The sequence below is a fragment of the Squalius cephalus genome, assembly GCF_949319135.1.
Source record: "Squalius cephalus genome assembly, chromosome: 10".
Lineage (NCBI taxonomy): Eukaryota > Metazoa > Chordata > Actinopteri > Cypriniformes > Leuciscidae > Squalius > Squalius cephalus.
Genome location: NC_137131.1, coordinates 38,267,060 through 38,292,842, shown reverse-complemented (window position 1 = coordinate 38,292,842; position 25,783 = coordinate 38,267,060). Strand labels below are relative to the sequence as shown.

Below are 25,783 nucleotides of genomic sequence, written 5' to 3'. Positions count from 1 at the left end.
ATGAGAGACTCCGGAAGGTTCTTTGTCACAGTCAGGGCCTCATTTGACATAGTTTATGCCATAGAAACCCGGTGTCAAAAACAAGCTCCACAACAAGCTATAGTCAGAAACAGAGAAGCGTTTTGTTTGATCTTCCTGTATTTACTGGTCTGGTTGTATTCATTGGCACTAACTCAAACAAAGGTGGGTTTATTCTGTTTAGCCTTTGCACTTCCATATATTTATTCTACACACCCATATTTTTTCCCTCCCTAAGAAACAGTCTCTCTCCTTCAGGGTGTTCCAGATACGAACATCAACAAGGATCAAACGGCTCGATCTGTGTGTGTTCATGTATTCATACTTGAACGTGACCTGAAGGGAACCGCTTCTGTTCTCTGTTAGCGCTTCAGGCCTGTATGACAGCTTTGAGAATGATCAAATGTCTTCCTGAAAACATTTTTGCTCAGTCAATATATAATATATATACAACATTTTTTTGGTAATGTTATTAAGTTATGAAAATGTTGTTACTGAAAGTCTATTTTTTAATGTTTTAAAAACGTTTTATCTTGGTTATATGAACGTTACAGGAACATTCCATTTGATCAATTTGCAAGCATTATGGGAACGATACTTTTGAATGTTCTCTGAATGGTCTGAAACCAGTTTAAAAAGTGTTAGATGAACATCCAAATAAAAATGTGTCCGAAAAAAAGTTCCTTGACCGATGTATAAATAACTCTTTTATGTTAACGTTTTGAGAACGTTGAAGACAAGATAACAAACGAAGATTCTATGAATGTTACTGGAACAACATTTGTTTGAACTTTGCCAGAATGTTTGCCAAAGTTCTGAGAGCGTTCCCTGTTTGCGGTTAATGCACACACTGTGACACCGTGAAGCTGATAGTTATGAGTCATCGTAGGGGCAGTCGAGCCTAATGATTAGAGAGTCAGACTCATTACCTGAAGGGGTTCGATTCTCAATACCGGCAGGGAAATGTAGGATGGGGAGTGAATGAACAGCACTCTCTTCCACCCACAAACCCATGACTGCAGTGGCTTTGAGCCACCAATCGCTTCCTGATTGGCTTCCCACTGCTCCGAGTGTGTGTGTGTCCACGGTTTGCAGTGTGTGTGTGTGTGTCTTCACTACTCACTGCTCCTAATGTGCGTGCTCTAACTTGGATGGGTTAAATCCAGAGGACAAATTTTTTCTGATCCTGTTCCCCCCCCCCCCCCCCCCCCAAAAAAAAAGTAGTAGTAATGTTGTCAAATAATATTACAATTTAAAATAACAGTTTTCTACTTTATTTTATTTTAAAATGTAATTTATTCCTGTGATGGAAAGCTGAATATTATTACATTTCGTATAAAGAGCACTGTCCAGTCTTCAGTGTCACATGATCCTTCAGAAATCATTCTAATATGCTGATTTAATGCTCAAGAAACATTTCTTATTATCAATGTTGAAAACATAGCTTAATATTTTTTCAGGATTCTTTGATGAATAAAAGTGTTTGTAACTATGTAAAATCTTCACTGTCACTATTTACTGTACTAAAAGGCAGCAAAAGTTTTTTTTTAGTTTTTTTTTATTGTGCAGCAATTTTTATAAAACTGCATCATTATTGAACAAAAGTGGCAATTTCTTAAAAAAAAAATATATTGTATATTCATTTCATAGTGATTACTCAAATCCATTATACTTAAAAGAATGCATAATTGCTGTTTAAAATATTTAGCTATTTTTAAATAGCCCATGCAAAGTTGAATCATCTGTATTGTAACTGGATTTTAAATTTAAAATGAAACCTGTTTTAAAATAGAATGGAAATAAATAATGCAGCCAATGTCTCTTATATTCCAGGTCCAGGATGGAACATGAAGCGGAGAAATACCAGCAGCGACTGCAGGCTATAGCGGTACGTCCCATAGAAGCCATGTTTGTATTTCATATATCATTATATGACAAGCAGAACCTGCTAACAGCGTGAGTGGATTAATTTACCATTTAAATGACAGCGCCACTTAACCCCCGCAAATAGTGCCGTGCGGAAACATATAGACACATCCATCATATTAGCGTCTGGTGCTGTTTGACAACACTTACTATTGCAGTACCTGTGGACATTCAGCGGTAGCCGCTCGCTATGAATTGTACTTTTAATAGAAACATGCATTATGACAAATAGACTGTTATACGGCATGTCTCTCACAATACACACACACAGGCATGGAAACTGGTGTTAGCTGTGTTCACGACCCTGAATTATTAAGTGTGATGGAGTCTGTCCAGACCAGGTAAAACTACACCAGACAACAGCAATGACGCCGTACCCATGAACCTCTTCACCTGCTCTCTGACATACAAAATATTCATGTCCTCTGAATGCGTTCTAGTATTCATTTCACGTCATGATGACACTCCGGCTCAGTGGTTGATTATGTCTAAAATCTAACATTTGAATATGTAAGAACAGAAGCACCAATATGGAAAGCTTATGGTTACAGAGGACAACAGTGGGATTGGAAATGCAATCCAGGTGGAGAGATGATACTCTTGGGCAAACACACTCACTTGTTAATCCATTACCATTTAATGGATTTTTAAATTGTTTTGAAAGAAGTTTGATTTATTTGGTCAAAAATACAGTCAAACAGTAATATTGTGAAGGACTTCTACAATTTAAAATTACTGCTTTGTACTTTAATATATTATAGAATATATTTTATTCCTGTGATCAAAGCTGAATTTTCAGCATCATTACTCCAGTCTTCAGTGTCACATGATCCTTCAGAAATCATTGTGATAGGCTGATTTGCTGCTCAAAAAACATTTTATTCATCAATGCTGCAGGATTTATCATCAAGAACAGCATTTATTTTTTACTTACACTTTATTTACGTAAGGGATAATGTACATCCAGCCGGTGGTTCTCTCAAAATAACCCCCGACAGGATGATGCTCTTGAACAGCCTGAAGGGGGTTATTTTGAGAGAAATTAAATAACTGTACACAAAATATTGATTCGACTGAGTTTTAATATTTTATTAGCTCACCAAACGCAAAACTTCCACAAAGAAAAACGGTTCCTAGGGAGCGTATAGCACTGCTGACTTCAGTGACCCGGATGAGCCTGTGTTATCTGTTTTGAGCGGTTGTTATCTTGGAATAATTTACCGCTGGATGGTGCGATTGACCAATCAGAATCAAGTATTCCACAGAGCCGTGTAATAAAATGCATTATTGTAAGTATTTTTATAGCATTAATTAATACACCTTACAATGCATTACATGGTCTCATCATGAATAATTGTAATAATCACATTTATGATACATTATAACTATTCATTGTTACACCTGTAGAAAGTATAATGCATTAAAACCCATGACGAGCAACCAATTTCAGATGTAATCTGCAAATATTATAATGCATTTTAATTTTGGTTACAATTATTTATGAAAAGACATCATGTATTATAACGTACATTATGAATATTGTTATAATGCATTATACATTAAAGCTTTAAGTATGTTACTGAAATGTATTTACTGTCACTTTTGGTCAATTTAATGTGTCCTTACTAAAAATATTTATATATATATATATTCCTTCTTATACCCAAACTTATGAATGCTGGTTTATATCCTGTCCAATGTCTTGTCAAACCCGTTCCATTGTTTATCAGTCAAAATGACATGCCAAAAATAAAGAAAAAAATGTTAGTTTGTGTTAACATTCTGAAAAGGTGTTTCAAGCGTACATCAAGTCCATTTTATAATTGTTATCGTGGTATAATACCACGATATAATATTGTGTTATAATTTCTGCTTTCAGGAGAAACGGCGGATACAGGAAGAACAGGAGCGAGCCAAGAGAGAGATGGAGGATGAGCGACTGAGACTTCAGCAGCTAAAGGTGTGACCTCACACACACACACACACATCGCCTGCATGAACCGTAACATTGTTTTGCAGCTAGACACGTCAGGTCACGTTGGTGTTTAGCAGGCTGCGTCATGGGGTGGAATTTCACAAACGTAGGCTTAAATGCACATACACAAACACCAACAATGCACACAGTCACCAGAGTCACATGTGCAACACAAGATACAGATACAGGTTCAACATTCAGTGTGTTCAAACACACACCCTTCTTGCGAATTGAAATGTTACCCTGGAAGGTTTAATGCCTCCTCTGAATGTGTGTGTGTGTGTGTGTGTGTGTAGGTGTGTGTGTACATTCTCTCTCTCTCTCTCGCTCTCTCTCTCTCTCCCCATTGTTTCAATAATATTTCCATATTGGCGTTCCCTCTTCCTATTCCTTTGTGTTATTAGTTGGTTCCAAGACATTTTTTTCTACAGTGTGCGTGTCTGTGAGTACATTCATGGGTGTTTCTTCAACTACGGGCCCTTATTTCCTTTTAGAAAGAAAGTCTCGTAAAGCAAACTTTACACACTGCTAGTTATGTCACTCCCATTAGCAATATTCAACAGTGTATATAATGCATCACAGCAGAATTCAATTTTTGTCATATTTTTTTGATGTCACATTAATCATCTCAAATCAAAGTATTCAAATGATATATGCATTTTTGCATTAAAATTAATCAACATAGTGTGTATAGATAATATTTTGTCATAATTTGTCAAAATGACAGCTTTATTTACCTTGACTTCTCCTTATCTTCTCACGTCTCGAGTTTATTTCACGCCCTTCCCTGACATTATGAAGCCTGTTTCCACTACATAAGGAAAAAAACATCCTCGGGTCAATCATAATTAGCTAAAAATATTATGAGATAAAAAGTCAGTCAAAATGAGATGAAAAAAAACAACATAATTTTCATAAAAGTTCAACATGTCATTAGGACTTTCATAATTGACTTTTTATCAAAATTTTGACTTGTCATAATTTCAACTTTTTGTCAATTTAATATTTTTATGCCATAATTGCGTTTTTGTCTTTTTATGTCATAATTACGATTTACTATACCAAAGCAGAAATGTGCTTCCGTACACTGTTGTGGTGTTTGTTTATATTAGTATATCAGTTTCCATGGTGCACATCACTTCCTGTGTGGCATCTGGTGCCTGCACTGTTCTGTGCATGTTGTGGAATTCCCCGTTTGGCCTGCATAGAGATGTGTTTTATTACTGTAACTCTAGATGTCTTGATGGTTCTGTTCTTGAAGGTGAAATTAGCAGAGAAATGAAAGGACATTACGCTCTGCAGGAAATTTCATTTGAGACTTTAACCTTTTGCCATTTTCTAAATTGTATAAAGGATGTTTTGCAGCACAATTAATCATTCCAAGTGCAGTTCAATTTGTCACTTCCTGGGATAAAGTATATTTCTGAGAAGTGCATAAAAAGTTGACTGAAAGTATACTTTCTCATTATTATTATTTTTTAGTTTAAAAGAAGTATACTAACAGCACACTTGAATAAACTTATTATTTTAGACTTTAACCTTTTGGCATTTTCTAAATTGTATAAGGGATGTTTTACTGCACAATTATTCATTCCAGTTGCACTTCAACTTTCTACATATTTTTAGTGCTTTAAAGACCCAATGAAATGGCTAGATGAACACTTTATATTTTCTTTGTTAAATTGTCTCCTGCTGAAACAGGAAGTTTAGGTGGAACATATCAAAAACGTGTCTTTTTTCCTCTCTTGACAGTTTGTACCATGGACAAAAGCAACTGAGACACTTCCAGAGTATGAGCATTAGTGCAATTGAAGACACGTACTGTAACAAACAGTGATGTGCTTCCTGTTATTGTTAGTCAGTGGCAGGTACAATCAGGAGGAGAGACATTAGCAAAGGTTTCCATCTAAAGTTGTCAATTTTACTGGTGCAAAATTGGAATGTCGCATAAAACATTTGCGAATAAAGCATTGTTTCTGCCCCATGTGTTCAAGAGAACGAAATCTTCACTTCCTGGGAATTTGGTGCAAAATATCGGTAAAAATGAAAGTCACTGCATTCGGGGAAGTTACTGTTGCTCTTTTTTTCATACATCATAATTTGCTTGCGCCTCAGAGCGTGTAGATGAAACTCAATAAACGCTGTCATGTTATCTTGTGTTTGGATGCATGATGTTTGGGAACGCAGTTGTGTGAGATTTCTGGGAGGTCATTATACCCAAACATTTTGATAACAGACTGGCTCAGGCATTTCAGAACGAACAAACCAACATTTGAGATGCAGTGCAATGAAACTGATCCGCTAGTTGATCTGTCGAGGCAAAGTCACGTAACTTTTTTTTGTTGCACGTCGAGGGATTTTATGCACATCAGTTTATGAGCGTGTCTTTTTATCGGATAAAAAATGATCCACCTCAATTGAGCGCACACGTTTTTTTATGTGCATTTTTAGAACATCTTGGCATTTCCATCCAGCATATTTTTAATGCATTATCCCAAAATTCACATTAAATGGGTAGATGGAAATATTGTCATTCAAGAGCAATTATTAGACAACATTTCCCTGAAGAGAATGTACATTTGTAATGCATACATCTGCTAAAAGTTTATTTTGTCAACATTTAGGAATACTGAATATTGAAAGACTGATTAAAAGACACAATTTTATTCAGATTTTACAGTGTCTTGAAACAATTCAAGCCATGCAACAATTAAGCAACATAACAAGAACAGCTGAATAAACAATAAGTTAATATTTAGTAACTTGCATATTAGAGACATTATTGTCCCTAAATTATTCACAAAAATGGATAAATATGATCATGATGCAAAGGTTATGCTTAAAGGGATAGTTCACCCAAAAATGAAAACAGTTGATGGGCCCTATTGACTTCCATAGGTTAAAAATACTATGTTAGTCAATGGGGTCCATCAACTGTTCGGTTAAGGGCATTCTTCAAAATATCTTCTTTTGTGTTCAGGAGAAGAATGAAATTCATACATGTTTGGGACAACTTGAGGGTGAGTAAATGATGACAGAATTTTCATTTTTGGGTGAACTATTCCTTTACCTTTGCATCTTGATTGTATTCATCCATTTTTGTGAAAATAGTGAACTGCTGATAAGAAATCAATTTAAATAATGTAAAGGCCGCATTAATTACCTCTCCTTCTACCTCCTTTTCCCTGTTTCTCTCACAGAGGAAGTCCCTCAGAGACCAATGGCTGATGGAAGGACCTCCCACATCTCCTGACAGTACGGGACCCCGATCACCCCTCTGGGGCCACAAGGCTCAGGAGATTGAGACGAACATTAACAAGTACGATTTTTTATTGTTAGATTTGATTTGATAAATATGTTGTAGACAGCAGAGCTTAAGAAAATGTATTTTTCAGATTTATATCGTTTTTCAAAATATATTTAATTGAAACCTTTATTTGCTGAAATAGGTTTCGAAATGTACTTGTAAAATGTATTTTTTAAATATAATGTGGACATTATATAAATGCATTTAGAATAAAAAAAATATGTATACAGTGTATAATATAATAATAATAATAATAATAATATGATATATACAGTAGTGGCCAAAAGTGATGTCCAGCCTAGGAAAATTTTATTCAGATATTATTAAAAACTAGATTTTATAAGAATGTTGTGCAGTCGTGCTTGGAGTCAATTGTTTTATTTGTGATAACGCAATGAAACTTTCCTCATATTTTGATTGTTTTATTCAAACAATCCTATTTATTTATTTGTAAATTTGGAAACTGTCATAGAAACTCTCATGAACAATGTATGAGATGAGTTACACAATGAAATTCAATACTTTAACACTATGGGGTTTGTTCAAATCTCTTATCACACGTAAGTGGTAAGAATGCTTCCCTTTGCAAACACCACTAATTATTCCTGCCAAAGTCCTGGAGCACCAAGCAGGTGATGGGTTTTTATCCCCCAAAATATCTTTCTATTTATGCCTGTGTGTGTGAGGAGGAGTGTTTGATGTTCGTCCTTTGCACATCAGCATTTATTTGCTTGACTGAAGGAGATGGTGATTACTGTAATAAGCTGGCCGCTGAGATGTTCTTCTGTGTTGAAGAAGCAGGGCTTTAATTAGTCAGAGCAAAGTTTGGCAGTAATAAGCTGCTCACAGGTCTATAGGGAACACGCTTTCATGGCGTGTAAACAGCCGTCTGAGGCGAGAGTCTCGTCCTATGAGGAGTGATTCGTTTAATGCGTGTATTTGTTACAGTGCAGATTTATATAGCTATAAAGCGTGCTGTGATTTCCAGAGAGAACTGCGAGTGAGTAAATGAGTCCACGTGAGTACAGGTTCACTTGCGCATTTTGTTTAGTCTGATAGTAAATCCTGGAAAACCCACAGTGTATTTTGGGAACCTGTTGGGGAAGAAATTGTAGGTTCTTCAGTGAAATTGTAGCCAATCATGACTAGTCAAGCTACACTTTAGGAAAAGTTCTTAGCTACACTAAAAGCTATTCTCCAACATTACCTCTCCAATTACCTTGCAGAAGCCAAAAAGTAGGTTCCCACCATATAAAACATGACGTGTGTATGTGCATTAGATTACAGGTGACGTCTGAGCGGTTGGCAGAGGAAGAAATTAAACTGAAGAAACTCATAGAGGACGGCTCCACTCAATCTGGCACAGATGCTCCGACACACCATAAGGTGAGACACCACGTCTGACTGAATGATCACGCTGCTGCGGTCACATGATTTTTGAACTATTTACACTACACTGGTCAAATGTTTGGGGTCAGTAGAATTTTTTTTTAAAGAAATGAATACTTTTATTCAGCAAGGATGTATTAAATTGATCAAAAGAGACAGTAAAGACATATATAATGCAACAAAAGATTTCTATTTTAAATAAATGCTGTTCTTCTGAACTTTTGAACTATTCATCAAAGGATCATAAAAAAGTGTCAGTTTCCACAAAAACATTAACATTAGTTCAACATTAATAATGATCAGAAATGTTTCTTGAGCAGAAAATCAGCATATTAGAATGATTTCTGAAGGGTCATGTGACACTGAAGACTGCTGAAAATTCAGCTTTGCATCAGGAATAAATGACATTTTTAAATATATTCAGATTGAAAATTTGAAAATGATTTTATATTGTAATAATAATATTTTTTTACTATATTCTTTTAATCAGATAAATACAGCCTTGGTGAGCATAAGAGACTTCTTTCAAAAACATTTAAAAAAATCTTACTGGCCTCAGACTTTTGAATGGTGGTGTAAGATAAGAAGATTTGCAAGTTAACAACATAATCAAATAAATTATTATACAATAAAAGGGTTCTTTAAATCCTTAGTGCTTAAACATTTAAGTCAATACGCTTCATGTTCACAGTTTACTGTATTTACACAGCTCTCTGAAATCATTATGAGCTGCTTATAAGTAGCAGCAAGTCATTGCTGTTTTTTTATTTTACACTTGTTACCATCACAACAAACAGCCTTGTTACGGAGGTCAGCTGAACCGTAAGTAAACACATTATTTTGACTTTAAAAACACACTGCAAGGCCGTTGAATATGCTGCTCTGATGGACTGCTGGAAGATTACAGCTTTTTATCATAGAACTGAATTAGAATTAAGCTGAGTCTTGGTCTACTGTTTCCTCAAGACGAATTCATTTCAAAGGCAATGAAGTCAAAGTGTCAACATAAACGCACAGGAACTGAGGTGTTCATGTTCTGATGAGATTGAAGTGTAAAAATAACAGTGCATTTTAAAATTAAACTTTAGTATGTTCCTCTGACCTTCTCAAAATACTAATCCTTTATATTGTTTCTGTTTTGGGTCAATTTACATTTGGCAGGAGTGGACTGGGTAACACTTTATTTTGATAGTCTACTTTAGACATTCTACTAACTATAAGTAACTTTTCTACTACATGTCAGCTAGCAGTCATTAGAGTATTAGTACACTGTCTGCTTAATATCTGCTATTTTGATACTCCTCTAACAGACATTCCACTGACTAAGTAACCTTGCAAGTACATGCCAACTTATTCTACTTACCCAAACCTAATAGTCAACTCTAATGAGAGTCAGTTGACATGTAGTTGCAAAGTTGCTTAGATATATTTAATAGATAGTTAATAGAATGTCTAAAGTGGACCATCAAAATAAAGTGTAAACATGAACTGCTACAGTGTGTTCAATAATTAAGTTGTAAATCTCAGAGACTCCAAATGAGAATTAAAGTTGCTTATAATAATGAGAAAAAGAAAGAAAAGTCATGATGAGTCAAAGAAAAGTCATGCCGGATCAAATGTTGTTGTTGTTTTTTATTTTTTAGATTACAATTTTGCATTGATTACTGCCTGCATTGAAAACTGAATATGAAAAATATAGTGTTGGCGTGACTCCACCTTGTGGCAACTGAAGCTGATGTGTGCGTCTGTTAATAAATGAAGCCGGCAACACAACCATATTTTTTCTAATCTTGATGAAAGATCTCCCCTAATTATCTAATCAGAGCGAGTGAAAGAAAGTATTAGCGGTTATGAGCCAGTGAATGGGGAAGGCTGCACATGAATTAGATGACTGCTGATATTTACAATAATAGAGGAAGGGGGAGTTATAATACAATATAAGCACACAAATCTGACACAAACCTGAAACTGGGTTACTAGTCTCGGGTGATTTTAGGTTCTTCTCATATTTCATATTACAATTGATTAATGTTTTGAATGTTCTGAATATGGTATTAAAATGACTCGAATTAATTAAATTCAATTAATTCATTGAATTAATTAAAAACATGTCAGCTTCTAGTTATTTGCCGTCAGCCATGATTAATTTATAGGCAAAAGTGTCCTATATAAATTGAGTTGTGTTTATCTGGTCATGTGATTTGAACATGAAAGGGCACGTATAATAAAAACTGCTTTCTTTAAAAATTTAATTTCTTTGTGTGTGATGAGGAAAAATACTGAGTGTACCTTTAATAAGTGGTTTATGGTGTTTCTACAAATCACATTGTAACCAGAGTGCTGCAGTATTTGGGAGAAGGCTGGGTTATCGGTGTGCATGTTAATGAACTTCGATAGGAAACTTCTCCAGTCTCGAGCTGTTCCTCCCATAAATGTTCCATGGCCTTGAATAAAATATTAACCAGCAGAATGAGATGGTTTAAACGGTTAAAGAGTGTGATGTGTCCTCTCTAAGGATGGCTGTTGACCTTTTCTCTCTTGTTTATCCAATAGGGCGAGACTATGGTGGAGCCAGTGGGAACAGGTGAGTGTGTGCCATCTGTCCACTCTCTGCGCTGCTGACCATCTGTGTATCTGTTGCAGTTGCATGGCATCTAACTAACAGGTCTGCTTTCCAGACCTGATTATTGATAACACAAAAGAGTATAATCCTTGACAAAACAGCAGTGGTGCTTTTATGTTAAATGAATTCCTAGTTAATTAAATTGGTACCAGTTTGCAATACGGCTAATGATCAATTTGATAGCATTAGCCAATGCTTTAGGGATCATCAACTAATGATGAATAACACTTTCACAGCATTTATAAAACATTTGAACATTATAAAGTTTTAAGTTAACATTGGTAGAGGAACCATGAACAATTTATAATATATATTTTTTTATTATTATTAAATACAATATTATGTTATTTTTTTAAAATTGATCAAAAGTGACAGTATGCACTTTTACATTCATTTGTGAAATAAACAATGTTATGGCATATTAGAATGATTTCTGAAGGATCATGTGACACTGAAGACTGGAGTAATTATGCTGAAAATTCAGCTTTGCATTAGGAATAAAATTTATATAAAATATATTAAAGTTGAGTTATTTTAAATTGTAATAATATTTAACAATATTTTTTTTTTTTACTGTATTTTTTATCAAATAAATGCAGCCTTGGTGAACACTTCTTTCAAATACATAAAAAAAAATCTTGCAGACCCCAAACTTTTGAACAGTAGTGTATATTTATAAAAATATTTATATTTATGTTATGGAATTGAACCTTATTGTAAAGTGTTACCAGTCTTTTTTTTTTTAGTGCATCAAACCATTTAGATTTAAAATAAGATTTTGTAATGAAAACACTGTTAAAAAATGAACAAAAGAACTCATCTTAAGTTGCAAAGCATGATATTGCACAAATATCAATCATAAATGTTTCTAATCAAACAGCAGTTGCTGAGACAGCCCCTAATGGACCTATCGTGGAGAATGGAAAAGAGGAAAAGAGAGGTATAAAATATCAGTTCTTCTCATATATATATGATATACTATTCTGTCTTAGTCACCTGGTAAAGACTTGGGTAACTTTCCAGTCATATGTTCTGAGATCATCATGTGGTTTGTAGAGGAGGGCTGAATACTTATTTTTCTTAGCGATAAAACGTACCTTTTTTTTCTGGCAGATGATAAAATAGGTGAAAAAAATCCTTAGACCTACATTGAGGGAGAGACCTAATATGACAAGACCAGTAAAACACCCTAGCAATGCCCTAAAGACTGTTTCCACCTGGTACTAAGATGTGTTTTGGTCAACTGGATCACAAGTAGACGAGGGAAACGCATTCCCTTTTACACCTGGTGTTTTAATCCGTCTCTTTTGTCCACTTTCAACCACTTCTGTCCTGATTTCTTCGAGGAGAGGGTCTACAGGCGGGAAAACGTATGGGTTTTTTCAGATCTTTCAATCTAATGGACAAAATAAGCTTGAGTAATTTACAAATGAACGTGCCCGGAGACGACAGAAAAACATACGGAGAACTTTAGCTTTCATTTCTGCTCCGATAGCCCCAAGACCAGCTGAACGCTGAGAGTGTGTTAGAAATCAGGAATGGTGAGAGAACATTGTGCTTGGTACGTTATAGGAAACGCAATTCCTATAATGTTTATGCATGAGGTCTGTAGGTGGAGAGTAGCCGGTCTTTTGTGGCTGTTCGAACTCATTCAAAAAAAATGAGTTCGAATGTATTTTCGAACGAATTTCGAAATATTCGTTCTGTATTTTTACATGTAAAAAACATGTATTTTTACACGAAAAAAATAAACGTGTACACTACGAAAGCAATCCGCATTTTCAACTATTTCTGGAAGTGGTTGAAAGTGGACAAGCTCAAAATGTTTTAGACCCCGTTTACACCTGTATTTAGCGTCGTCCACTTGTGATCCGATTGACCAAAACGCTTAATAGTGTAAACGATAGTTTCAAATTTATGAAAAAGCCTTTAATATGCTATCAATTATAGAATCAAAGCATTGCCATTGACAATTTCACTATTGTTAACATGTATAAATGTCAAAACCTATTATTTTATATTCATACTGTTGGTTTTTGTTGCAGATAATTCCGTGCATGCTGAGAACCACGACGTGGAGGAAGCAGAACCGCTCACTGATGCAAAGACAGAAACTGACACCATAACAACTTCAGCTATTATAAACGGAAATGTGGAAGGAGAAACATCACACGATACTCCAGGACAAGACGAACCCGCTTCTGCTAACGGCTTCGCCAGCCACCCTGCTGAAGGAACAGGTGCTGGAGGAATAACCATGACCTTCCTTGGCTTCAAGGAGGTGGAGCCCGGACAAGGAGTTGATGAGGACGATGATGGTGGAGCAATTATCCGAGCAGAAAGAGTCATCATTACAGACGAAGGAGAGGAAATCCCAGAGGAGGATGACAGCATGGCTCAAGAACCTACTACGGATGCTAAAAATGAAGACTCATCTGGAAACACAGAAGCAACGTGTGCTGAAGAAGAGACAGAGTATGATCCGGAAGCGTCTGTTGATCTGAAGCAGGTCGAAGTGACTGAAGATTCTCCTGCTGAGGAAATGGATGTGGATGTGGTAGTGGTAGACGAAGGGCAAATAGAGCAACATCTCCCAGACTCCACTGAAACACAACCCCAGAATGTGACAGTAGATAGCCCTATAGAGGCTTCCCTCATTCCAGTGTATTCCACAACAGAACCTTCTCCAACAATCAGACCCAAAGTTGAAACAAACGCAACAGAATCACAAACCCCAAAAGACGAGGAGCCCGCCTCGCGCATCTCGCTCAGCCAATTTCAGGAGGTCCCGCTGGACGAGTCCAACACAGGAAAGCAGCGTGTCGAACAAGAACCTCTGCTGATCTCCAAAGCAGCGGCCCAGCTGGATACCAGCGCCACCAATCCAGCAGAGGACGCAGGAGCACCAAAGCGGAAAAACTGCCAGTGTTGTTCAGTCATGTGAACGGTCTGTTGACGTTTGACTGTGACTTTTTTTAATTCTTCTTTCTTTTCCATCTCGGCTGTTACTCTGAATATACAGTTTGTATTTCAAGACGTTCATATTTTGATCTTCAGCTGTTCACTTGTGGCATCAAAGCACAAAGTTTTTATTATATACTGAAGAATACATTCAAAACGGAGCCATAAAACGTAAAGACTGGCTTTGCCCTTTCCGTATTGGATGCCCATAATTCCTATCAGTGTAAAAAGAAGCTTTGTAAAGTGCATTGGCTTGCAGGAAAGGACTGGAATAGGCTTCAGTGTGCATGTTGTTGTTGTTAATGCGTCACCATTGGTTGCATTCCCAGCCTCTGGTGTCTGATTAGTGATTATGATCCTGTTTTTATGTCTGGCGACTCTAGAGCGTTGGCTGCCGACCCACAGAGGCCTTGACGGTTTTAACACTACCACATAAAAATATTTTGTTTTTATCAGTGCCGTGGGAATCAACCCACAGCGGTAATTAACACTTCTCTGCTTTCAGTAGTTGTTGCATAATCTATCATAAACAATTTGTGTGCCTTGATTATGATACAAAACAAAGAGACAGAATGGTTACCTGTGATTTTATACATGCTGTTACATCTTTAGAGATTTTTATTGCTGATGCGAATGGAGTTTCTGCTTTTATTGTTACGTTGTCTTCAACTGGCTGACAGAAGTGTTTTTAGACATTAAACAGATAGTTTATCCTGCACTGAAAATCATTTTATGTTGTTCCAAAACTGCTCGAGTTTTTCTTTTGCAAGACAAAAGATATTTTGAAGTGTGTTTCAACTGTTTTGTCTGTACAGTGATAGGCAATGGAATCCTAAACAACTTTGTATTACAAAAAAAGAAGATATTTTTGTCTTGCAGAAGAAATGCATACAGGTTTAAAACAACATGAGAGTGAATAAATGATGACAGAATTAACCTTTTTTTTTGTTGTTGAGTGAACTATCTCTTTAATGTGACCCTGTGAACAGTACTATTTCTGAACAGTGTATAGTATATGGCATAAATCGCTTTAGCAATCTGTTTAAAGGGATAGTTCACTTTGAAATTAAATTTTGGTATGTTTTAGCTTACCTCAAGGGCATCCAAGATGTAGGTGTCTTTGTTTCCGCAGTAGTTTCAATTTTGATATTTTTAGGTCAAACCGTTCTTGTCTGTCAGTCGTATAATGCAGGTCTATGGTCACTGTCTCAAAGAGCATGGACAGAGAAGTCCAAATTAAACAATTCCCCATCGTAAGTACACATTGATGGCCTAAGACACGAAACGAGCGGTTTGTGTGAGAAAACGAACAGTATTTATATCGTTTTTACCTCTTGTACGCTTTCCGGCGCTTGCGCAGACTAAGCCAGAACGCGCGCACACGTCACACACCAGGAAGCGCGCGCACCCTCAGATCACTTGGACGTGGCTGTGTATAAGAGGTAAAAACAATATAAATACTGTTCATTTTCTCACACAAACCACTCGTTTTGTGTCTTAGGCCATCAATGTGTACTTACGATGGGGAATTGTTTAATTTGGACTTCTCTGTCCATGCTCTTTGAGATAGTGACCATAGACCTGCATTATATGACTGACAGACAAGAACGGTTTGACTTAAAAATATCAAAATTGAAACTACTGTGGAAACAAAGACACCTACATCTTGGATGCCCTTGAGGTAAGATAAAACATACCAACATTTTATTTCAAAGTGAACTATCCCTTTAAGGTGAACTGACATTTCTGTTGTCTTTTTTTAACGGTTGTTTAAATTGTGCGTGACAGCGATTCAAGTTTCATACCATATGTAATCAATATTATTCAAAGCTTTCAGTTGGATTCAGGAACATCATTTTTTCAGCATGGAAAGTTTGATGCAAATTCTCAGTGCCTTAACTGAGTGCCTGTATGTATAGTATATACAAAGAGCTGAATAAGAAGCGGTGAGGATTTTGTATAGAAAGTTTACATTGGAAGAATAAATAAAATTATGAAATTTAATCTAAGGCTGTTTTTTCTTAATAGTTGAGGAGGCATATAATGAGGTATAATATAGCTACTGTCAATGTAAAGATAAAACAGTATTATTTTGTAAGTTATGTATAAAAGAGAATCAAATAGTATGCCTTTAAAAAACAATGGCAATAATCCTTTCATCATTAAACATGAAAAAGAATAGTGTATTCTGTCACAGTCTTTAAATATTCAATAGCTTGAACCTTTTTCATATTTATATTTAACTTATATTGCAACACTTGACAATAAGTTCATGCGTTCCGTATCATAAACTAACAATGAACAAGCATTTAAAAATTTGAATTAATTAAAAGGTAATTTATGCTTTAATATTATATCATTAATTTTTAATCAATGTCTTTGCATAATACATTAACAAATGTTAATTTATGCAGATTGAAATTCAAATTTATTAAAAATTTATTTGTATATGTAACATTTTTTATTAATAAATTATTGTTAGAATTGTTACTTCATGATACCTAATGATAACTAATGCTAACAAACTGAACCTTATTGTAAAATATTACAGCTACATTTAGATCTTGCAGTGTTGTGGGTGAACCTAGAAGTTCGAAAGAGAATGGAAAGAGATCCCATGCTTTCACTGTTCAAACTCGTGAGAGCTTTGAGAGCTGTTTGGATTAGTGATGCAAGGCCTGCGGTTTACTCAGCAGCTTTAGTGTTCTGTGGAAGTAGGAGAGAAAAGAACTGCACAGATTTTAACCTTGATTACTAAGCAGGGGGTGGAGGTACAGAGAGAGAGAGAGAGTAAAAGAGAGAAGGAAAGAAAGGGAAGGAGAAGAGAGTAAGAAGGTGAGAGGGGCAGATTTCACAAAGCTCACTTCAGTTTTTTTGTCTTTCAGCTGACCTTTGTCTTCTTTCATCTTTTATTTCATCTCATCAGCTGGTAGGCCTGTTTTCCTTTTTCATCTTATGTTTTTATGTGTAAGAATGGGTCGTGTAATCCAAATAGCCCTTTAACTGATTTGTATACTTTATGTGTGTTGCATGACAATGTCAGGAATTTCAATTTGGGATTAATTAATTTAATATCCACACTACTTGTTTTACCTAGAATTACTGAAGCAGACTTATCCACATTTAATGACAGCTATTCATACTATAGTTTGCTTGACATTTGTGGATTTTAACAGTAGTTTTCAGTATAGCTAAAAATAGATGTGTGCTACCAGGTTTTGTTTATATATATATAAATATAATATTTATATTTTCACTAGATTGAAATTCAATCATGACTTTTATTAAGTATTGTGTGTGTTTTAATTCATAAGGACACTAAGAACACCTCACCATTATTGTATTATTCCTGAATCAGAATTTCCATGTTGTTTTGTTACTCGTGTCCACAGTATAATCTGATTAAATGGTATTAATCTGCTCCTTATGTAATTAGCATTATGCTATGACACACCTTTAAATCCTTGTGTTTGTTTCCAGGAGACAATGCAATACAGAGTCCAAATATTATATTGTGAATGATCCACTTGATGTCAACAAAAAATTATTACCTGACTTGCATGGAGATTGGAGCTAGCATTTAAGTAAATATGATTCTCAGAAGACCTGGTTAAATTTTGACTTTCTAAAGAATAGAGAGAAATTTCATTGACTGTGAAGGTGGAAAATGTCCACCCTCGACCTTGCACGCTGTTTAATGTTCTTCCAATTTTAATAATTTTGTTAATCATTCTCAATCGCATTTGCTAATATGGAAATATCTGTATGGATCAATATGCAGGACAATGACAATATAGCAAAATAAGACAATGGTTACAAAAATAAATGCTTAGTGTACAGACTAGTACAAAAAAAAAAAAAAACATGAAAACTTAAAATAAATATTGCAAGTAATTGTTTCAGATGACCTATATCAAGGTGAACTTAATAGGGAAGGACACTAATCTGACTCTGAGGCATGGGCGTTAAAGAATCAATGACCTAATGAATTTTATTTAAGACTGACAGAGGTCAAAGATTTGTGAAGCAAGAACACAAAAGCAAGTGAAAAAGGTAATGCAGTCGCACTATAACTCCATTTATTATGAGCTCTCCTGAGTTACTGGGATTGAAACATAAGCTGATTATTGTTTCCTAAATCAGCAACAACAACTACAACAACAAAAAAAACTATAAGTGTTACCCGTATAAAGGAAAGGACTTCAGGGGTCTCACCTTTATGCAATAAAAAATAAGGTGAGAAAGCAGTAAGGGAAGCCTGGGAAGAAAGAAACAAAACTTTGTTGATTACCAACACAATCAATCAACTAAAGGAAGCCCGTCTCTGGCTTGTCATTCTGTGATTGAATAAACACATTTTGCCATTTATTTCATACAGATCTAGAGCAAAATGGAAACAGACTCTGTGACTTGCACTCAGAAATCTGAATCCCTGGATGAATGCAGTAGTGAAGAAATAGAAATAGCAGAAATAGCAGACATAGCAGAAATAGCAGAAACAGCCCACTTAACTCAAGACATGGAAACAGCAATAATAGAAGATCATACGACGAAAAAGAAAGACACAGCCACAGACCTGCAAGAGATGAACAAGGACACAGAAGCTATAAGTGAGTTAGAAAGAACAGAAACACCTGACAGCAGTTTCCAGCCTCAACCTCCCGATCATCCCACCTCCTCACCAGCTGATGGAGCCATTGAGCCAACAAGGGAAGACTTGTGCAGTACAGTTGAAAATGACTCTGATGATGACCAGTGTCCACCAGTGCCAGGACTGGAAGAAGATATCCAACCAGAGAGAAATGAGAGTCAAGCCACAGAGATTCAGGATGAAGTGAAGGAAAACCCTGAAACCAGTGAAGATGTTCAGACATCTGTGCAAGACACTGAGGGTGAAGAACCTGTTAGCATGACACAGGCAGACAAAAGCACTGACTCACCACAAATGCCAAAGGTGACCAAAGAAGAAGAGGGACATGAGCTTGAGTCGCATGGTGACTCCGACTCAATTGTGTTCCTATCAGAGAACAGTGAAGAGCTAAATATAGACTGTAAACCTTTGGACTTCCCGAGCACCAGAGAGCAGTGGGTGAGACGGGACAGTCGTTGTGATGAACCACCAAACCTGACGTATTCCAAAAGATCGTCAAAAAGTAATCTCACAGAAACCGAACCTTCATCAAGCATCCAAAGTGTATCCATAACTGAATCTGGGGTTAATGCAGAGAATGTCCAGCAGGGGGAGCTTGAGGTAAACAACCTAAGTGATATAAATGAGAATGAGTTACAACAGGTGTGTGGTGCTGCTCCGCCCCTAGAAGCAGTTGCAGGCGAGCCAGCCAATCCAGAGCAAGGTAACTCTGCCTCTATCTCTACGGAAGTAAAAGAGCCATTGATAATGACACACGGGAGAAGGGACAGTCAAAGGGAGGAGAGAGAGGGTAGAGAAACAGGTGAAGAGCGAAAGCAAACAGTGCGTTTCACAGAAACAGGTGGGACCGGAGGAAAGCAGCTTGGGGAGGTTAAAGATCAAAGACAAGAACGGGAAAACAAAGGACAGAGAGCCGAGTCCCAGTCAAACACAAAGCCTCATCTGGGAGACGGGAAAGTCAACAGAATGCAGGTGGATCATTTTGATGACAGCCAGAGCGATAGCGGTGTATCAGCAGATTTCTCCCCCAACAGCACAACAGATGTCTCAGAGGGCCTTGTTAACACTGAGGCTCCACAGCCCTTTGAATCTCCACCTAACGAAACTCCCATTGAGAAGGAGATCCGTTTGACTATGAAGAGAGAGCAGAGTCTACGGCGTTCTCGAGGGCTGTGCGACACATCTAACAGGAATAATGAGTTTGTGGAAATTCCATTGAGGAGACCTATTCTATCTCAGGACCTCCAGATAAGATCCAACCCAAGCCTCGACAAGGACCGGCAGTTTGCTGGAAAGAAGATGCAGAAGGAAATCAGCGCAGAGACCGAGAGGGAGAAGGTTCTGGTTGAACTGGGCAGACTACCTGGCTTCTATGACAAGGGAACAGAGGTACAGCTTCAAGAAAAAAAGCTGCTCTTTGAGTCATTCCAAGAGCAGAAGGAATCAGTGGCAGACTTTAGCAGAAGATCTCCCCCAAACTCCTCTTACGTAGAGTCTGCTTCTGGAATACTGGAAGTTGATTCTGCTGTTCGACAACGCCTAATGCAATTCTCTCAAAATTCTCCCACCCCACCAGCCATGGCCAAGTATGGAGGCAGCAACGGCAACACGCCTGCGGCTCGAGGACCTGGTCTAGCTGAGGGATTCACGGGCCAGATAATAATAATAGAGGCCAACCCTATTCCTACAACTGTGGGAGGACCAAACGGGGGTTATAAGACAGCCTCATGGACAGATGGAGGATCTGTAAAAGTGATGAATCCAGTGGGTGTGAGGGCTACTTCTGCAGAGCCTGTTAATGCAAGACAAAGACCAAATTTTGAAGTGGCTGAAGACTCAAGTACAGTAAAGGAGAACCCGTTCTTCAAGCTCCGCTCCTCTATGACTCTGCAGCCTCAGGTGGAGCTGGACATTAAGGAGGCAAAAGAAAGGGAAAGAGAACTACAGAGACAGAGAAACAGTCTTTATGGAGGAGCAGCCATGGATCTGGAAGAAGGAAGGGGAACAAGAATTGATTTGAGGACAGAAAGTGGAGTGAAAGTTGGAACGGGATCCTCTAACAAAGAGATTCTTAGTTCCCCACCTCCACAGACAAATTTGACTCCAACAGGCCGCCAATCAGAGATATTCACCGCCACTACATCAGGTGAGTCATTGTAAAGCAGCATGTGAAAACTCAGAGCAGTTGAAAGGAGTCAAAACTTAACATTCAAAAGAACTTATGTAGCATTCATTCAGCATACAATATGAATAGTTTATGCATTCCTGAGAATTAATGAAGTCTGCGTTGCTAACACTACTACTACTTTGAGCTACTGGAGCACATGCAGATAATGCAAAGGACACATGACCTATGTAACAAATCCTATTAAACTCATTTGTAGGCCATACACTCACATTTACACATTTGTCATTATAAATCAAAGCAAAATAGCAAATTATGTATTGAAAATATACATTTTATCAGTTCATGCATTTGGTGTAAATTGAACCCCTGGTCTTTGCCTTGATAGCACCATGCTCTACATGCACTCAGGAAAGGATATAGAGAGGATGTATATGCAGAGTATATATATATATATATACACACACACACATATATTTATATAAATATAAATATATAATTTATATATAAATTATATAAATATAAATAAAAATGAACCCATGACCTTGGCATTGCTAACACCACGTTCTACTATATATATATATATATATATATATATATATATATATATATATATATATATATATATATATATATATATATATATATATATATATATTCACATACAATATATATATATATATATTCACATACAATATATATATATTCACATACAATATATATATATATATATTCACATACAATATATATATATATATATATTCACATACAATATATATATATATATATTCACATACAATATATATATATATATATTCACATACAATATATATATATATATATTCACATACAATATATATATATATATTCACATACAATATATATATATATATTCACATACAATATATATATATATATTCACATACAATATATATATATATATATTCACATACAATATATATATATATATATTCACATACTATATATATATATATATATATATATATATTCACATACTATATATATATATATATATATATATATATATATTCACATACAATATATATATATATATATATATATACATACATACATACATACATACATACATACATACATACATATACACATACATACATATATATATATATATATATATACACACACACATAAAAAACTATTCTTTCTTGAAGGCCAGGCCATACATTTGGCAGACAACTCTATTCAGAGCGATTTAAATTGCATTCAAGATAAACATTTTATCAGTTTGTGCATTGCTTGGGAAATGAATCCATGACCTTGGCATTGCTAACACCATGTTCTACTGTTTGAGCTATACAGGACAATCTTAATAGCAGCAAAACCAATAAAACTCGACACTTGTGAACTATTAGTTAACAGTAAGACTTGTAAACCTTTTCTGTGGTGTAGAAACTTAAGTTACATAGACATTTTATAATTTGACTGGAGGTTGGGATAGTTTGCGCCTCACCATGGCAGCCAACAAACAAACAGCCAAAATGCTAATGTAGGGTTATGTCAATAGTACTAACTTAAGCCGGATATTTAAATTTCTGAGTCAGTCAAATGTGCTGAAATGAACAAAGTATGGATAAGAGTACTGTGATCTGGACAGGTGATACCTGAGGTGTAGGTGAGGTGAGGTTTGCATGTCCAATACATAAACTACGATTGTGACTTGAGTTTATCTTTTACTACTGTACAAGTCTGCAGAAATGCCTGCTAGACTTAAAAAGGCAATCCATACATTTATGCTGACAATTAATGACACATTTAGTACTAAAATAAGGGGAAGTGAAATCTCTTTTCCAGTAAATTTCAAGTATTTATTTTCCATTTCTACTTTCTATTTAGTGTCTGCCTTATTTTTATAAAAATAAACTGACAAAAACTCGTTTCCCCTACTTCTTTTTACTCAGAAAAGCTTTCTTCTTCAGAATTATTTTGCATGATAACATGATTTCTGGCAAAATGCCACTGTAACTACAGCATAATACTTACAACATAATAAATGTGGGACCTCCTAATCTCCTTCTGTCATTTCATAATCTTTCTCTGCTGATGGTGGCTAATATCAATTTACCACAGCTCTACAGTAATATCAAAAACTTAAGCAAATATGGTCATTTTGCAGAAACTGTGGGAAATGTGGTGCATTTGTGTAAGAGCAGCTAACAGTTCTAAACCAATATTGCCGATGTCATAACTTTTTACAAGCAAAACCCAGTACTGTATGTCATTTTTATTGTGATGCAACAGAAGTAAATTTGTATGAACTGTTGCTCAATTGGATATATTGGAACATGTTAATTAAACCTTAATTACCACTGCTACAGATCTTTTAATCTTTTGCCCTTCATAGTGTGAAATTTTTAAATATTCCATTTGGACACACTCGATTCATGTTTCTCATCTAAATGCTTACATTTAAATGCTTAAAATAAGTTTTGTAGCGAAATATAAAATAATATGCTAATTAAAAAAATAGAAAAATGTGTGCCTATACATGAATTTCCTTATTAGAACTTATTCAGTACCGCTTTAAAAAGCACTCCAGGTTGATACACCTGGTGGAGGGTGAAGGAATCTTAAATGCAAGATGATTTGTTTAGCATTTAAATTGTTTGGCCACTGCCTAATTCCCATTGTTCAATTTGTTACTAATATTCTAAATCTGGATTAAAGTTCAAATAAAGGAGTAGGTTCACTGCTACTTTATTGTCTTCTCATCCAATGATCATGTGTGTGGATAGGAACATCCAGATCAGAAATGACTTTTGCAGAAACATTGTCTCCTGCTTTCTCTAGTGCGACAATCCACCGGAAAACTGGACCTAACATGGCCTCCACCCCAAGCTGATGAAGAACCAAGACAACAGGTGTCAGAGGTAGAGGATTTTTTCTTTGAATCTTTTAAAAGTGGCATCATTTGTGTTCTTCGCTCTTTTACGGGAATAAATGTGTATATCACTGGTGTTGGTAACGTTGTGGCTAAAGATTTGGGCTGGTAACCCAAAAGTTGAGGTTCAGACCATGAATTGGGGAGTTACTTGATCAATAAACCGGCAACCAACCAACCTACCTCTTCAACCTTTCAATAGGTAATCAGAGAGTATCAAAGTTTCAGTAACCCTCCCTGTGCAAACACAACCACAGACACTAAATGTGATGCTAATGAAGTTGCTTATCGCCTTTTAGATAATGATGCCAGCGAGAGCAGAGTTCATGCTGAATTCTTAAGAATCAAGATCAGATCTTGACTGTCATTATTGTCACTGAATCATTCTCCGCAGCCAGGAAAGTATAATGTAACAGAAACACAATCAAAACTGATTGGTGCTGCCAGGTTTACATTGCCTTCATCTGAAAACAGAGGCTTTTTTATCAGTTCACCTCATCTCAGCTCTCATTTGCTTGGAGAAAGAGTGCCTACCTTGATAAATGAGCATGTGCTGCTTCTGTGTTTATTATTTTTTACAATTTAAAAAGGAATAATTCAACCACAGCTTAAAATTCTGAAGCTCTCTTCAATAGAACAAGTGAATGCTGACCAGGGGGCGGTCAAGCTCCAGAAAAGACACACAAAAAAAAAAAAATCCAAAGTTGTGCTTTTAAATTATGTCATATATGTCTGTCTGGGGAGCAGATGAAAATGAAAAATGATTATTCAGTGAAATAAATTCACTTCTCAAATCTAATTTCTTAAACTTGAATATGCACAATGAATGAATAGGCAAAATGTCAAGATTGGTTTAAAACAACACAAGGGTCAAAGATGACAAAATGTACATTTTTGACCAAATTTTTCTTATGCTATGCGTGCCGCACGTCCTGATTTTGCCAAGTTAGATGCGTTCCTAGGTCAACATATTTTGTTGCCCCTAGAACAACCTTCCTGTCCTAAAATTCAGTCCTAAGTTCTCCCTAAAATCAGAGGGAAATGATAGTGAATAACACTGATGTACCCACAGGTTGTAAGCCTAAACTTGACATAAACTGTAAACTTGTCCCTCAAATCTTGTTGTTCAAGGATCAGCAAAGATGTTAATCCAGGAACATGTTGTACTTGGTGAAATCAGGTTCTGCATGTGGCCTAGAGGTGTTCAAATTCAAATGCACTCACTAATGTTGTTGTTAATGTTCTGATAAATACAGAAACCGCTAAAGATCCCAAGGCAGCGAAACCCGTTACTTGAACGCTGGGAGTCAGGGACGGTGAACGGCCATGTGGAAGACAACAACTGAGACTGAACGCCAACTACAGAATCCTGCAGCCCGGACAACCAAGTGCGCCTGCATAAAAAATAAAGCATATGAACAAATGATCAGTTTCCCCATAAAATTCCCTGACCTTTTAAAGGACAGCAGTACCACGTGCCATTATGGGTGGATGAAGAGAATCACTTGCCTCAAAAAGACACTGTGAGTTGGATATCCAAAATAACAATCTACAAAACGCATCATGTAAATAACTGATGGTGTTAATGTTACTAGGTATGATTGTTGATTGGTGTCACAAGAGCTCAAATGATTTCAGTGTAATAATTGTCATTTTCGACTTTGGCTTTACAGTTATTTATAATCAATAAACATAGCTGTTCATCTCATAGTAACAAGACAGTCAAAACAGACTGGATTATATAAAAAATATATTTTAATAAAAATTATTGCATAGATATTTCATTACTCATTAGAAAAGTTCAATTAAACTAACTGGGAAATGGCTTTATTGATGCATATGTAAACATTAATAAAAATGAATTAATTTAGAAAAAAAGTGTGGATCA

At 36.0% G+C, this 25,783-nt stretch overlaps 3 protein-coding genes across 10 annotated transcripts in view; 2 read left to right on the top strand and 1 right to left on the bottom strand.

Annotated features, from left to right (window-relative positions):
- palm3 (paralemmin 3) overlaps positions 1 to 16,201 on the top strand; it is a 40,207-nt gene extending 24,006 nt beyond the window's left edge. Inside the window, exons 2-9 of one of the 3 annotated variants that reach the window (XR_013822446.1) lie at positions 1,852 to 1,906; positions 3,824 to 3,904; positions 7,120 to 7,238; positions 8,507 to 8,612; positions 11,169 to 11,199; positions 12,119 to 12,178; positions 13,284 to 15,452; positions 15,701 to 16,201. Coding sequence is in view for 2 of the 3 variants with exons in the window: in XM_079882717.1 (XP_079738843.1) it covers positions 1,859 to 1,906; positions 3,824 to 3,904; positions 7,120 to 7,238; positions 8,507 to 8,612; positions 11,169 to 11,199; positions 12,119 to 12,178; positions 13,284 to 14,182 (1,344 nt within the window). In the remaining variant the exon portion in view is untranslated. Of the gene's footprint in view, positions 1 to 1,851; positions 1,907 to 3,823; positions 3,905 to 7,119; positions 7,239 to 8,506; positions 8,613 to 11,168; positions 11,200 to 12,118; positions 12,179 to 13,283 lie in introns of all 3 variants that reach the window. The other 2 variants (XM_079882717.1, XM_079882718.1) reach the window with 2 other exon arrangements.
- plppr2b (phospholipid phosphatase related 2b) overlaps positions 1 to 25,783 on the bottom strand; it is a 156,922-nt gene that overhangs the window by 80,301 nt on the left and 50,838 nt on the right. The gene's annotated exons all lie outside the window — the stretch shown is intronic.
- On the top strand, positions 16,903 to 25,766 carry misp3 (MISP family member 3). 3 transcript variants are annotated; one of them, XM_079882696.1, is made up of 4 exons: positions 16,903 to 17,128; positions 18,578 to 20,996; positions 23,805 to 23,884; positions 25,152 to 25,766. In XM_079882696.1, the coding sequence occupies exons 2-4, from the start codon at positions 18,590 to 18,592 to the stop codon at positions 25,239 to 25,241; spliced, it is 2,577 nt and encodes an 858-aa protein (XP_079738822.1). In that variant the 5' UTR covers positions 16,903 to 17,128; positions 18,578 to 18,589; the 3' UTR covers positions 25,242 to 25,766. The 3 variants fall into 3 exon arrangements, with proteins under 3 accessions (XP_079738822.1, XP_079738823.1, XP_079738824.1); XM_079882697.1 differs by having other exon boundaries at positions 16,975 to 17,034; XM_079882698.1 differs by lacking the exon at positions 16,903 to 17,128 and adding an exon at positions 18,407 to 18,435.